General features: G+C 43.0%; 1 protein-coding gene across 4 annotated transcripts in view; it reads left to right on the top strand.

Moving 5' to 3' along the window:
• gtf2ird1 (GTF2I repeat domain containing 1) overlaps positions 1-15,795 on the top strand; it is a 55,910-nt gene that overhangs the window by 6,746 nt on the left and 33,369 nt on the right. For 2 of the 4 annotated variants that reach the window (XM_042309635.1, XM_042309636.1), the window contains exons 2-16: positions 2,640-2,752; positions 2,878-3,010; positions 4,020-4,161; positions 4,499-4,675; positions 4,919-5,102; positions 6,853-7,181; positions 7,510-7,605; positions 9,635-9,718; positions 10,075-10,258; positions 11,075-11,100; positions 11,570-11,696; positions 12,004-12,047; positions 12,459-12,539; positions 13,139-13,258; positions 15,373-15,420. In XM_042309635.1, coding sequence (XP_042165569.1) covers positions 2,885-3,010; positions 4,020-4,161; positions 4,499-4,675; positions 4,919-5,102; positions 6,853-7,181; positions 7,510-7,605; positions 9,635-9,718; positions 10,075-10,258; positions 11,075-11,100; positions 11,570-11,696; positions 12,004-12,047; positions 12,459-12,539; positions 13,139-13,258; positions 15,373-15,420 — 1,768 coding nt within the window. In that variant the 5' untranslated portion in view covers positions 2,640-2,752; positions 2,878-2,884. The remainder of the gene's footprint in view (positions 1-2,639; positions 2,753-2,877; positions 3,011-4,019; positions 4,162-4,498; positions 4,676-4,918; positions 5,103-6,852; positions 7,182-7,509; positions 7,606-9,634; positions 9,719-10,074; positions 10,259-11,074; positions 11,101-11,569; positions 11,697-12,003; positions 12,048-12,458; positions 12,540-13,138; positions 13,259-15,372; positions 15,421-15,795) is intronic. The other 2 variants (XM_024393599.2, XM_024393600.2) reach the window with 1 other exon arrangement.

Here is a 15,795-nt window from a genome sequence, read left to right as displayed (position 1 = left end):
CCTGCTCATCTGCATGAACGGGCCTTAGGCATGCTGCAAGGAGGCATGCGGAATGCAGATGTGGCCAGGGCAATAAATTGCAATGTCCATACTGTGAGATACCTAAGACAGTGCTACAGGGAGACAGGACGGATAGCTGATCCTCCTCACAGTGGCAGACCACGTGTAACAACACCTGCACAGGATCGGTACATCCGGACATCACACCTGTGGGACAGGTACAGGATGGCAACAACAACTGCCCGAGTTACACTAGGAACGCACAATCCCTCCATCAGTGCTCAGACTGTCTGCAATAGGCTGAGATAGGCTGGACTGAGGGCTTGTAGACCTGTTGTAAGGCAGGTCCTCACCAGACATCACCGGCAACAACGTCGCCTATGGGCACAACCCCACCGTCGCTGGACCAGACATGACTAGCAAAAAGTGCTCTTCACTGACAAGTTGCGGTTTTGTCTCACCAGGGGTGATGGTCGGATTCGCGTTTTTCGTCGGAGGAATGAGCGTTACACCGAGGCCTGTACTCTGGAGCGGGATCAATTTGGAGGTGGACGGTCTGTCGTGGTCTGAGGCGGTGTGTCACAGCATCATCGGACTGAGCTTGTTGTCATTGCAGGCAATCTCAACGCTGTGCGTTACAGGGAAGACATCCTCCTCCCTCATGTGGTACCCTTCCTACCGGCTCATCCTGACATGACCCTCCAGCATGACAATGCCACCAACCATACTGCTCGCTCCGTGCGTGAATTCCTGCAAGACAGGATTGTCAGTGTTCTGCCATGGCCAGCGAAGAGCCCAGATCTCAATCCCATTGAGCACGCCTGGGACCTGTTGGATCGGAGAGTGAGGGCTAGGGCCATTCCCCCCCAGAAATGTCTGGGAACTTGCAGGTGCCTTGGTGGAAGAGTGGGGTAACATCTCACAGCAAGAACTGGCAAATCTGGTGCAGTCCATGAGGAGTAGATGCACTTCCGTACTTAATGCAGCTGGTGGCCACACCAGATACTGACTGTTGCTTTTGTTTTTGTTCAAAAGTTTGTGGTACTTAGAAATATATATATAAAAAAAGACCAATAAAATAACATCAAATTGATCAGAAATACAGTGTAGACATTGTTAATGTCCAGCACCCCGGAGTCGCCTCTTCACTGTTGACGTTGAGTCTGGTGTTTTGCTGGTACTATTTAATGAAGCTGCCAGTTGAGGACTTGTGAGGCATCTGTTTCTCAAACTAGACACTCCAATGTACTTGCTCAGTTGTGCACCGGGGTCTCCCACGCTTCCTGGTCAGGGCCAGTTTGTGCTGTTCTGTGAAAGGAGTAGTACACAAATAGGTTATTTGTGTTGACTTCGGGTAGCTAAATTGGAACTGGAACCATATTCGTTCATTTGCATTTTTCAATCTCAACATCAATGGCTTTTGTCATTGTCTATGCTCTTTGTTTTGACATTTGTGCTTGTGACAGAGTGACATTGCATTTGAAGTATCCTAAACTCTGCCAGCCACAAAAGTCATCCTTTGAGTTCACTAGCGGTGGCTTTCTCTGGCTGCGAACAAAATGACGGTGCGCCCTTCTCTCATTTTTCGTGCCTCTTTTGCCTTAAAGATAACGAGTGGAAGAGACAAACGATTACGCCACCGAAATAGATGGAGGGGGTTCATGTTTGCTGTGGGCTCAGGGGATGCCGATTTCAGACAGGCATATTGGTGCAGCTGAGGCTCTCTCTCTCTCTCTCTCTCTCTATGTCCTCCCCCAGTGTTGAGTCTGTGGTTTGGGGCTGCCCGGAGGCTAGGATAATAGCTCCCAGTGTCTGAAGAGATTAAAGGCCAGAGCTGCATTGTTCAAATGCCTCGAGATTAGTTTCCAAGGAGACGGATTGCAGTTGCCATGAGAACGCAGGGCCTGGAATTAGGATTGCGATTTTATTATTTTTATGCCCCACTCTTTCCAGCCCTCTTTTATTTACCCTATCTTTCCTTGACTTTGTCTTGACACGGAGTGTGTAGTGGCCAGCTGACATGTTTGTGATGAAAATGTTAGGTTACTCCCCTGCAAATAGGCTAATTACGAGTTTGCTCCTACTCGGCCATCCATTTCCAAATTACATTGAAATTAGGCCCAATGGGGGGGGGGCAAACATAATTTCTTTGCCAAGAGTACCGTCTAAGGAGAGCAAGTTAAGGATGAAGGGATTCAAATAAATAATCTGAGCTAGCTTTAATTGGCTGACAAAGGTTTATCGTAATTAGGTACTTTCACGTGTGTGACGGATTTGGGCATTAGCATAACATGCAGGGTATTACCGTCACTTTTAAAGCCTCTTAATGAGAAGAAACCTCCCCCCTCCAACCCAACGACATCCCTTCCCAACCTCCAACTGCCATGTTTCATCACAATTCAAAATGCATCCTGACCATGTTGTCAGAAACAAACAAAATTGGTTACTTGTTGTTTTATTGAAGCAATGAATGGCAGAGTGACACCTTATTCCCTCCAGATCAATGTCATGTGCATTTGGTTACTGCTCATTCATTTGTAGGCTTTAGCTATCTTAAATGGCAGGACATGCCTTTGTCTATCAAGCATAACCAATTTACTTTGACCACGTATACGCATCCTCCTTGTTGTCATACTCAGACCAAGCTCCAGGGTGAAGTTTCCCCTCCCCAATCTTTACCTTAACCATCAGTGTGGAAAATGCAAAACTGACCCAAGATCAATGTCGGGACAACTTCACCCTACTCCCAGAAGTGACTGGTGGAATGCAGATGAGACACCATACACATTTATTGAATTTACACAGACACACACAAATGACCGTTTCGGTTCATCTTCTTGATTACTCAACTTTGCTCTCTGTTTTGTGTCCCCTAAGTGGAGGAATGGCGCAGATGAGGAAGTCAGGATGTGATGGGATAAGAACTAACTCCCGGGCTGAGCTGCGGGTCCCACAGGTGTCAGCCAGACAGGAGATCCTCACCAGCCTAGTGTCTGCATTGGACTCAGTGGTATGACCAGTCACACACACACACACACACACACACATTATTAATCTGGCCATGGAAAACCATATGAAAGACTGATTAGTCAGTCATATTTTGATGACGTCTTATTTCGATGACTCTTTACAAAAACAAATTGACCTTAGAAAACATTGTGAAGTGAACCACTGATGAGCCAGAAGAAGAGTAATTGAATAGATGGGTTAGCTGACAACGTCACGAAAACGATTCGCATGCTTCAATGGGCAGAAGTCTTTGTGTTGTTGTGATTCTTGTGGCCAGATAGCTAGCAACAATGACAAGAAGCTGCAATGTGGGGAATCGTAGATGGCTCATTTCAGCTAGTTTTATCTTGTTCTTCAAAAACACATATTTTGACCAATAGGTAAAACTGTAGTTTTTACCCTTGTAGGATGACCAGAATTAGGGTGACTTAAATGAATGGAGGCCAGAGAAAAAAAGTGGTAAAAAGATTCTGTGTAAGAATTATTGTTGAACTCGTCATCTTTCTTCTCGAATCCGCAGGACATAAAACAATATAGATAAGATGGCTATCAATTTTAAGATATTTTAGTATGAGCTTTTCATATTCATTTGAAATTACTGTTATTTTTTGGGGAGATTTCTCACCAAAACAAAGAGTATCTCTGAAATGTCAATGGAGCGCTGAGTGTGTACCGGGCTTTTTATTTTCACAGCCCTTTCCAATTAATTCAGCTTGTATCATGCTAATTTAGCTTTTTTCGACTCGCACATTTATTTATGTTTTCAATAAACATTGGAGAATATAGTTTACATGTTGTCAACAATCTAAGCCAGACCAGTCTGTTTTGCCCCATAATTGCGCACTCAATGGTTTTGTTGCTAAACAACCAACCTGTGTATAGGATGATAGGCTAAATGTTTAATGGATAAGTGTACCCTGAGCTTCACAGTAGCCATAGCAAATCTTTGTTTTTATTAACTGACCATTAGGTGGATTACCTATGACCTTGTCTTTTAACCTGTGTTCCAGTGCACAGCCATGTCAAAGCTCAACGCCGAGGTAGCTTGCGTCACCGTGCACGAGGACAGCGTGATCACCGTGGGAACAGAGAAGGGAAGAGTCTTCCTCAACTCGCGGAGGGAAATACAAACAGACTTCCACAAGTTTTGCAGTGAGTGTTCCCTGTGTAGTGGGCAAAAAAAGGTGAATCAGGTTAACGATTAGGTTATATTTTTCACTTGGATCAAAAATGCAACTACATTTTGCTCACAGATCCTACTGTTGTCTTGGAGCTGAACAGTTTTTATCTGAGTCTATTAAGGTTTTGAATTAAATAAGTAAGATGATCTTTAGTTTTAAATATTTTGTCATTTAGTAGATGCTCTTATACAGAGCATTACTTCTTCTAAAGCAAGTGAGATCCAGAATAGACCTTCCTTGTGTGAAACTTATAGGGTGAAAAGTAGAAAAATAATCCCTTCAGTTTCTCATGCTTGACTCTTTTTCAGAGATGCCCTGTCTACAAGGGTTGACCACAGTGAATTCCCATGTCAATGTCCAGGAAAATGAATCATGCAAGCTTGGCAAAGAGAGCGGGCACGGCAGACAGAGGGCCTCAACAGACGCCCACTCTAACATCTTTGTCTTGAGAAAAATGGTGGAAGAAGTATTCAGTGTGCTTTACAGTAAGGGCTTCAAAATACAGCACAGAACAAATATAATTTGTATAGGTCTGCGCCATTTGAATTCTTTCTAATTTCTCCTTTAACATTCTAATTTCAACCTTCTCATAACTGAAATCAAATTTCAGATGTGATTGAATGTTGATTTTTACAGTGTCTACGTGTCAAACAATCATTTGACATGTCCTTTTCTCATTCCTACCTTCATTAGTCATTTGATGCTGTATGTATGTGATGATTTGCCAGGCGAGGCCATTGGGAAGAGTAGCCTGGTCCCTGTGCCTTATGAGTGGATCCTGAAGGACCCCAGCTCTGTGGTGGCCCATGGCCTGCCTGAGGGGATCGCCCTGAGGAAACCTACCGAGTACGACACCAAGACCTTAATGAAGATCCTTGAGCAGAGCAACCGCATCCACTTCACTGTCAAAAGGTGACCTGACTCCATACAGTACACCATAACGTACATACAGTTGACGTCTGAAGTTTACGTACATTTAGGTTGGAGTCATTAAAACTTGTTTTTCAACCACTCCACAAACTTCTTGTAAACAAACTATAGTTTTGGCAAGTCGGTTAGGACATCTACTTTGTGCATGACACAAGTCATTTTTCCAACTATTGTTTACAGACAGATTGTTTCACTTATCATCCACTGTATCACAATTCCAGTGGGTCAGAAACTTACATACACTAAGTTGACTATGCCTTTAAACAGCTTGGAAAATACCAGAAAATTATGTCATGGCTTTAGAAGCTTCTGATAGGCTAATTTACATCATTTGAGTCAATTGGAGGTGTACCTGTGGATGTATTTCAAGGCCTACCTTCAAACTCAGTGCCTCTTTGCTTGACCTCATGGGAAAATGAAAAGAAATCAGCCAAGACCTTAGGAAAAAAATTGTCGGCCTCCACAAGTCTGGTTCATCCTTGGGAGCAATTTCCAAACGCCTGAAGGTATCACGTTCATCTGTACAAACAATAGTACGCAAGTATAAACACCATGGGACCACGGAGATGCATTCTGTCTCCTAGAGATGGACGTACTTAGGTGCGAAATCAATCCCAGAACAGCAAAGGACATTGTGAAGATGCTGGAGGATACGGGTACAAAAGTATCTATATCCACAGTAAAACGAGTCCTATTTCGACATAACCTGAAAGGCCGCTCAGCAAGGAAGAAGCCACTGCTCCAAAACCGCCATACAAAATCCAGACTACGGTTTGCAACTGCACATGGGGACAAAGATCATACTTTTTGGAGAAATGTCCTCTGGTCTGATGAAACAAAAATAGAACTGTTTGGCCATAATGATCATCGTTATGTTTGGAGGAAAAAGGGTGAGGCTTGCAAGCCGAAGAACACCATCCCAATTGTGAAGCACGGGGGTGGCAGCATCATGTTGCGGGCGTGCTTTGCTGCAGGATGGACTGGTGTACTTCACAAAATAGATAGCATCATGAGGTAGGAAAATTATGTGGATCCTGTAGAACTTTTGTGGGGAAAAACAAAAAAGCGTGGGTGAGCAAGGAGGCCTACAAACCTGACTCAGTTATACAAGCTCTGTCACAAGGAATAGGCTGAAATTCACCCAACTTATTGTGGGAAGCTTGCTGAAGACTACCCAAAACGTTTGACCCAAGTCCAACAATTTAAAGGCAGTGCTACCAAATACTAATTGAGTGTATGTAATCTTCTGACCCACTGGGAATGTGATGAAAGAAATTAAAGCTGAAATAAATCATTCTCTCTATTATTATTCTGACATTTCACATTCTTAAAATAAAGTGGAGATCCTAACTGACCCTAACACAGGGAATTTTTACTAGGATTAAATGTCAGAAATTGTGAAAAGCTGAGTTTAAATGTTTTTGGCTAAGGTGTGGGTTAACTTCCGACTTCAACTGTATAATCCCTTATGTTACTTGATCCTGTGCATAAATGGCAGAAGTGTAGCAGCATAATTAGGATTGATACAGGGCTGGTCTTGTTGTTGACTTCATGGTTAGGCGATAGGAGGAGACCTGATTCTAGATTACTTTTGAACAACAGAAAGTAACTGGAGGATTTCTCTGCCAAGAATAAGGCTCATTGTGACAAGTTGCTATTGGTGTGTCATAATTAGGTTTCACATGGACACACAGCTTTATCTTCTCCTGTTTCCTTCTTTATCTGTTTATAGAACAACAGCAGAGCCCTCGCGGGAGGCTAAGTCAAGCGCCGGCGACGTCAGAAACCACAACTCCTCCTCGGGCGCCACCAAGAGCCTAGCTATCCATGGCCCGGCCTCCAAGCCTGCCGCCACCCAGGAAGTGTCCAACGCTTCAGTCTCAGCCAGCAACTCCATGCTCTCCAGCTTCCTGTATGGCATGCCCATGTCCTCCCAGCCACACCCCGACGGCAAGCTGGACCTCAAGCCCACATCCCTCTTCAACCTGGGTAAAGACTGCCTGGGGGCCTGGGCGGCGGGGGCGGAGAAAGGGACGGCCGCCAAGGACAGTTCCGACAATGGTAAGAGATATGTGACCCCACAGGAACAAGCTGTTACTGAGGTAGCAGTTGATGGATATCCAGGATACTTCTGAAAAGCCCCTCACCTTTTTGAGTCACTTGTTTATGCACTAATTATTGTCTGTGATTTTATTCATTTGGAAGGAGAGTGGTTACTATACTCCCTGTCATTTTTGTGAGTGGTTGTACTACTGGCTGTCATTTCACATCATTTATTTGATAGAGAATCTGTTTTGATTATGGGATTTCGATTTTTCAAGATTTGCTCGACTCTGAAAGCATCAGTATGATTTATCAATGTTTAATTTCTGCCATTTTGTCTGTTCAGGTGAGTGGATAGGACTCCAAGGGGAGTTGGGCCAGAGTCCTCCCAGCATCCACGTCTCCAAGCGCCTCCTGTTTTCCATAGTTCATGAGAAGTCAGGTAGGCTTGAACTGGAACTAGACACAGATAGACGCACACCTGTAGGCCACAAACTCATACCCTTTTCACACTATCGTTTTGACCCAACCATCTATGCCGGGTCGGATATTTTCCATTCACATTGTTCATGGTTCCAGCAACTATGGTGGTTGTGTAACCGGTACAGCTTGGCTTGGCTCAGTTTGGCTCAGCTCAGCTTTGGCTCAGCTTGTTGGTTATTACTGCATTGTCGGAACTAGAAGCACAAGCATTTCGCTACACTCGCATTAACATCTGCTAACCATGTGTATGTGACAAATAAAATTTGATTTGATTTAATGTGGAACAGGGTTCAGTCTTTAGGCAGCTCACCTCACCCCCCTGCCAGACAATGCATATACTCTAGTTCTGGGTACAGACTCAGTCTAAGGGAATGACTTGTCACCTCACACTTATTGGCAATTTTTTCCTCTGAATCCCACAATGCAGTTCATTAAAGGGGAGGGGTATGTCAACAATCACATCAATCAACCAATGCTGCATTCCCATATGCTTCAGAGCAGAGCAAATAATGCAATACTGTCATGTTGTCTGACACGATGGAGAAATTACTACTATTTCATTTTTGTAGGAACCAAAAAAGTGTGAAACAAATCAAAATAAATTTTATATTTGAGATTCTTCAAATAGCCACCATTTGCCTTGATGACAGCTTTGTACACTGTTGGCATTCTCTCAACCAGCTTCACCTGGAATGCTGGAACAGTCTAGAAGGAGTTCCCACATATGCTGAGCGCTCATCCCAAACCATCTCAATTGGGTTGAGGTCGGGGGAATTGTGGAGGCCAGGTCATCTGATGCAGCACTCCATCACTCTCCTTCTTGGTAAAATAGCCCTAACACAGCCGGGAGGTGTGTTGGGTCATTGTCCTGTTGAAAAACAAATGATAGTCCCACACAGCCCAAACCAGATGGGATGGCGTATCGCTGCAGAATGCTGTGGTAGCCATGCTGGTTAAGTGTGCCTTTGAATTCTAAATAAATCACTGGCAGTGTCACCAGCAAAGCACCCCCAAAGCATAACACCTCCTCCTCCTTGCTTTACGGTGGGAAATACGCATGCAGAGATCATCTGTTCACCCACACCACGTCTCACAAAGACACAGCAGTTGGAACAAAAAATCTCCAATTTGGACTCCAGACCGAAGGACGACAGTCACCTTGTCCTAGAGAGATTTACACAGCCCTTATTTCAGGTGTTTCTAAAAATCCCATTTGGGAAAAATGAATGGTGTAAAAAGTGATTGGAACCATTTCCCTGTTTGAGCGTTAGGTTTTATGGGTATTATGACTCTTGCTGTCATACTCTATACCTAATTGTGAATAGGGAATTCAGCCTTGCACCACACCCACGGGCATATTGCACCCTGACATGGCCACCAGGGTTGGGGTTAATTCCACAAATGCAATTCTAATTCAATTCCCTTACCCTGTAAATTCCATTCCAATGTTAGGTCAATTCCAATTCCACAAATTCAAATGCAATTTCCTTAGGTGGTCAGGCTGATCATGTCACTGTTTAGACAGCCTAGCTATACTTGAAATATAGGAATACAAGTTGAATTTACCTAAAACAAATCATGCAGACAGTTTGTGATACTAAGTGTATTAATTCCATTAACTTGGAAATATGCAAATATTGAATTCCAATTCAATTCCAAAGAATACATTTTTTACAATTCAAATTGAATTCCAATACAAAAAGTCTAATTCCAATTAAATTCTATAACTTTAAGATAGTTGAAATTCGAATGGAATTCAACATAAATCCTCCACTTCATGAGTGAATTAAATAATTTATTTGTAAATTAAAATTGGATTTCACCCCAATCCTGATGCCCACCACCTAAGCCCTATTTTGAGCCAGAAAAAAACAACCCTGTTAGTATACATGTGGAAAGTAGACATACAGATGGAAGAACTTTCTTTTTTTTCTCCCATTTTTTACCCACATTTTTATGTTTACGTTATTCTCTTTTGCGCTCAACAGAAAAATGGGACTCGTTCATTCGAGAGACCGAGGACATAAACACACTGAGAGAATGTGTGCAGATCCTGTTCAACAGTCGCTATGGTGAGATGGTCAACCACTCTTTTTCAGCATGGTTTCCTATTGTAGGGCATTAGCTGATAAAAATGTTTAGTGTTTTAAAACTTTCCTGTTTCCCAGACCCATATTAAAGTTAGTCCTAGTCTCTGGGAAAATGTCCCTTATACAATTGGTCATTTTCTCAACACTTTTTTTCATGTAATTTCTTTACTATAGAATGATTGTCTTTAGTCCATTTTCAGCTGTCATGACTGCTCATTAATCTATCCACACCCACCCATCCATCCATTAATTGATCCATTACATACTTATTAAGACAGTATTGTAGGGTCTCATGATTGATGTCCGTCACTGATTTCTGACAACTCCTGTATTTTCAGCGGAGGCCCTGGGCTTGGACCACATGGTTCCAGTGCCGTACCGGAAGATAGCCTGTGACCCAGAGGCCGTGGAGATCATCGGCATCCCAGACAACATCCCCTTCAAAAGGCCCTGCACCTACGGAGTGCCCAAACTCAAACGCATCCTGGAGGAACGCCATGGGGTCCGCTTTGTAGTCAAAAGGTAAACGATCTGAGATCCATCTGAGATAATACTGGTAAAGTCTCTCATTCTTTCCTCCAGAGATTAGACTGTAGTGTATAGGGGACCCATATTAGGGCTGCATAACGCATCATACCAGGGTTTCGTGATAAGGCACTAAATGAAAAAAACGGAGTGAAACAGGGAAGAACTACTACTACTGCAGCTGTCCAGTAAGAAACATGCCCTCATGAAAACAACCCTGTTTGAGGAGAACCACTGTTTTATGAGCTACAAGAGCTAGCACAGCATCTGTCATTTATCTAAAATGTCCTATTTGGCAAACTGATTCAACGAAGGGAGAAGTGTCAACTCAGGCCATCTGTTGGTTATATTCCCTGCCCTCCAATAGTCAATGCCCCACTTACTGGTAACCACCGCATGAACCACACAGTATGGTGCCCCCTGCTCTCTGGCATATTGAGCCAACGTCTCGCTGTTGTTGAACCCATGTGATGAAATACGCTTAGGTTGGGTCAACACCGCCATCAGCGCATCTCATGCATAAGGCGACATGGTCATTAATGTTAATAAAATTCCAGCAGATTGAATATTCAATTTTTATCTAAGAGTCATACACTCCTGGTTTTGTTGTTGATATGCGTTGTTGTTTATTCAAGATGGCCCAGACATGAACCCTGCAGACCGTGTAGAGATGTCTGTTTGATCTTGTTCCCCTGTTGACATGTCCCCTGTTGTTCACCAACAGTTTACTACAGGGGCCCTTTCTACTTGACTGTGACCAATGTCAATAATCACATTGATGAACAATAACGACCATCTCTGTTCTCATTCCAGAATGTTTGACGAAAGGATTTTCACAGGTAAGACTTCAGCAATTCGGCACGAGGGGGTGTGGTATATGGCCAATATACCACAGCTAAGGGCTGTTCTTATGCACAACGCAAAGCAGAGTGCCTGGATACAGCCGTTAGCCGTGGTATATTGGCCATATACCACAAACCCCATAGGTGCCGTATCGTTATTATAAACTGGTTACCAACATAATTAGAACAGTAAAAAGTCATTTTTGGTCATACCTGTGGTATACAATCTGATATTCCACGGCTTTCAGCCAATAAGCAATAAGGGCTCGAACCACCCAGATTATAATGAGTATTTTCATCTTGCATTGTTGATATCTATCCAAAGAAGCCATTAGTATGCCATTTAGCAATGCCATGTCATTGTTTTTCTTTTGATATTGTGTATGTTTAGTTGTAATAGCTTGCTGTGCGTCATGGATAATCTGATTGATTGATCTGATTGATTCTGTTATGTTGTGTCACAAAGCTGCTGGTAAGGTGGCCAAGGAAGAGGGCAAGCATGACATAGGCTCCACGTCCGAGGACGGTTTCCCTGACAACCTCCGGGTCCCGTTGGCTGCACTGGAGCTGGTCACCAATCCTCACAGCAGCAGGTATGTATGCAACGGCTAGGCCTCAGTCAGTAATGTAGAGGGTGTAGTGACACAAGATGTTATTTGAAATCAATCTGCATCCAGAGATATAAAAGACAATTAGATCAGAAGACAATACAAACAACCCTTTCAACCCATTTTGATATACTGATAGATCCTTTCAGTAAATGCTGCGTGCCCATCACTTGTAATGGAAGGCAATAGCCTGATGTACCACAATAAGTGACACACCACAATTTATCTATGCCAGTTCATTTCAATGTCATAATTCGAAGTTGTGCATTCAAATTATTTGTTTTTCTTTTAGATCTACAAGCTCTTGTGTGAGTCCATTGGCTGACTTCGAAGCAGGTAAGTGACAAGGCAATGCTATGGCGTACTATAGTACTACTGTAATGCGAACCCAAGACGTGAACTCTGAGGTTGGCACTCCTTTTTATGGTAGTCTAACATCAAGAAATATGTTCCATATCCACTCTGTAACCCCTTGGGAATTGCAAATGAAAAACTTAAACCGTCTGAAACTGAACAGATCTTCCTCCCAAAATGTGTGACATTGGATTTTATAGATGCATTTCAAATGTCACTTTATGGGAGGAAGATCTGGTTATGTCCCAAATGACACCCTATTACCTATATAGTACACTACCTTTGACCAGAGCGCAATGGGCCCTGATCAAAAGTAGTGCACTATATAGCGAATAGGGTTCCATATGGGATGCCGCCTTGCCATATTAACTGTTTTTACTCTTACTCCTTTAGGGCCTTCAGGAGATTGTATTCCCTTGAAAAAGATTAAAACGGAGCCCCCAGATGGGGAAATCATCCAGGTGACTGTACCAGGTAAGTGGTGCACCTCTGTCATTATATTACATTTGAAATGGCTTTAGCTGTTAAACCAGATAAGATCTGGGGAGTCGTGAATCTTGGAAATATTTAACCGTGTTTTGAGAGGTAGTAGATGCGACATGCTAGCAGGAATCCAACACCGCTGGATTTGACTGTGTGGGCTAGGACGTGTGTGCATGCATGCACCTGCTGTTATCCTGACACATGTTATTTCCTCTTTACAATGACTAATAATTCCCCTTGCATTGTGAGGCTGTTCCCCTCTCCCCTTACCTGCTATGTACCTGAGGTCTACTCTGTAGTCTGCCTGACCCTATACTCTCACCTCTCCCCGAATTTGTCTCTACAGTTGCTTTCTGTTACCCAACCTCTGTGCCCAGTACTCTAGCATTTTACCATAACCCAGTCTTAAACATGTTTGGCATGACAATGACAGCCGTGGAGTTGGCAAGAGCACAAATAGATCTGGGACCAGGCTGGTACTTTCTCTCCTCCTTCACGTGACTCTGTCTTGATACCTAGTAGCCTAACAACGTGCTGTCTGTCCCTAAAATACCCAGTACCCTAACAATGTGTTGTTTCTCCTCCCCCAGATGCCAGTGTTTCAGTGGAGGAGCCGAATGAGTCTCATGCTGACCCGGCTGCAGCAGCAGTGGTGGTGGTGGCCACCCCAGTCCAGGCTGCTTCTTGCCGCTCTCTGGAGACCCACGCAGGTAACTGCAGCCCCGCCTTCCGTCCCAGTCCCCTCCACCTCATGGTTGCATCAGGACAGCCCAGGCCCGGCGCCACCCTGGGTCCACCACCGCCAACAAGCTCTCTCCCTCTGTTAGGGAGCTAGGTTACCAGTACACGTATGAAACCACTTTTCACAGATACTCCCCTCTCCCTGTCTCCTTGTCCCCCTTTCACACTTCGTACTCCACCCAGAGTCACTAGTACCCAGTATCACCCCTTACGCCCCACCTCCCACCCACAAGAGTCTCTGCCAAACCTGTAGCACACTAAGTAAGTAATAGACTGCCTGCTCTAGACACTTTCCATCAGTTTGATTTATAATATTGAATCCTATTTTTGATGGTATATATTAATTGGCTTTCATCATTGGATGTGTCATTAGAATCTGATGGATTGTGCATATTTGAGCTGGTGTCCATAAGCAATACCTCAGATTAAACACAGATTTCACAGTCATGCCTGTTTTCCCACAAAACATACTTAAAGAAAGATTGGTCACCATCGAATCTGTTTACTGGGATTGGAACATATGACACCATTTTGCAAGACATCCAGAGCAGTTTCAGTTTTCTAGTCTAAAGGTTATTTGTTGAAACACTGCAATAGAAACTCTCAATATATTTATTTTTTAAATTGGAGCATTTACCAAACCTGGGTTTATTTTGTCCAGTTTGTGAGTATGTTTCAAATGTGGACTCTCTGTCTCAGGTTTGGTTGTATAGTATATTCACCATACACACCTTCTCGTCTCAACCCCAGCCCTTGCAGCCCAACCCTGTATAGAATTAGCCTGTTTCTCATGCTCCCTATCTCTACCAGTCCTGTGATTTGTCTAGAGTCCCTTTAAGACACCTGAACACCCACTTTAGTACTCTGAGATAATTATGTCCCTTACCTTAGTCACCCTTCCCCAAGCCCTTATTGTAGTTTAGTAGCACGAGGTAACTAAGAACACTTGAGTACACTACATGCGATAATAATAATAATATATGCCTTTTATCCAAAGCAACTTAGGGTCATGCATGCATACATTTTACATATGGGTGGTCCCGGGAATCGAACCCACTACCCTGGTGATACAAGCGCCATGCTCTACCACCAATTGAGCTACAAAAGACCACTCTCTTTCTTAACCTCAATTCTAAGTTGTGCTACAGCTGTAGAGATATACTAGCCTGAGTGCCAGTCTGTTTGTGCTATCATGTCAACTCCTTGTCACTTATTGTCAAAAACAAACAGATTTGGGACCAGGCTAGATTTAATATTTGAAGATTTGTAGAGAAGAGGAAAGAAAAAGAATGGTACTCAAGTGTCCACATTAACCTCTAGTCTAGATCCTTAGACATTTTGTTTGTTTTATTTTGGTTGCTTTCATGTTTTGTTAAAGTTCTCTTTTCCATCATTGATCATGAAGGAAGAATTTGCGGGTAAGTGCAGAAAATAGACACTAGATTTCAGTGTTTATTTAAATATCATGCAATTATTTCTGCAGTATTTTGAAGGATATGTAAATGATCTTTGAGCTATTATCAATGGAGAGACACAATGAATGTGCACAATTACCATGTAGACAGAGATACAGATAACATCCTATCACCATGGCACATTTAAAGTCATACTTTGGCTGTTGGTATTACTCTTTTTTTTTACTCAAATAAGCTACCATATGACCTCAGAGACATGAACAGCTTGGAAATAGTGGTCATTCAGAAAAACTGAAATGTTCGGAACTTTGAAATTCACTTAAAGCCATTGAGCAAATATTGATTGCGTATTTACATGTGTTTTCTAATATTTAGCCAGGTACTGTAGATATGTTTTAGCACATAAGCAACATTTACGTTTGTCTGTAGCCTAAAGAAGTGTGCTGTTTTTGCATTTAATACATGTCCTCCCAGTTTGATATTGCCGGTTTGGTTGATCGGTCAGTCCGTAATTCTTTGAGGTTCGACTGTAGTTTGGGCTTTGTCTCATTCAAAACAGTATTTCTTGGCTCGACATACAGTAGTAGCCTGAACCGAAAGTAGTTATGTGAAACCTTTGAAACTTGTCAACCCTACTCACCTCTTTGCCCTCTTCCTTTAAACTGAAGCACTGTCACCTAAACCAGCTTCGCAAGGCCTCAGAAGATCATCTGAAGGTACAGTAGGATTGGCAACCTCTCCCTAAGATCTATCTGTTGGATTCACTGTAGGCTTACAATAGACAAAGCCTAACCTCCATTTGAAATTATTGATTTTTAAAAGGTGTTATCTGTGATTGTTACATCAATTCTTGATTAATATAATTTATATACTGAACAAAGATATAAACACAACATGTAAAGTGTTGGTCCCATGTTTCAAGAGCTGAAATTAGAGGTCGACCGATTAATCGGAATGGCCGATTAATTAGGGCAGATTTCAAGTTTTCATAACGATCGGTAATCGGCATTTTTGGACACCGATTGTGCCTGATTACATTACACTCCACGAGGAGACTGTGTGGCAGGCTGACTACCTGTTACGCGAGTGCA

This window comes from Oncorhynchus tshawytscha, linkage group LG30 (genome assembly GCF_018296145.1).
Source record: "Oncorhynchus tshawytscha isolate Ot180627B linkage group LG30, Otsh_v2.0, whole genome shotgun sequence".
Classification (NCBI taxonomy): Eukaryota; Metazoa; Chordata; class Actinopteri; order Salmoniformes; family Salmonidae; genus Oncorhynchus; species Oncorhynchus tshawytscha.
The sequence above is the reverse complement of the archived record's forward strand: the minus strand, read 5'-3'. Positions and strand labels throughout refer to the sequence as shown.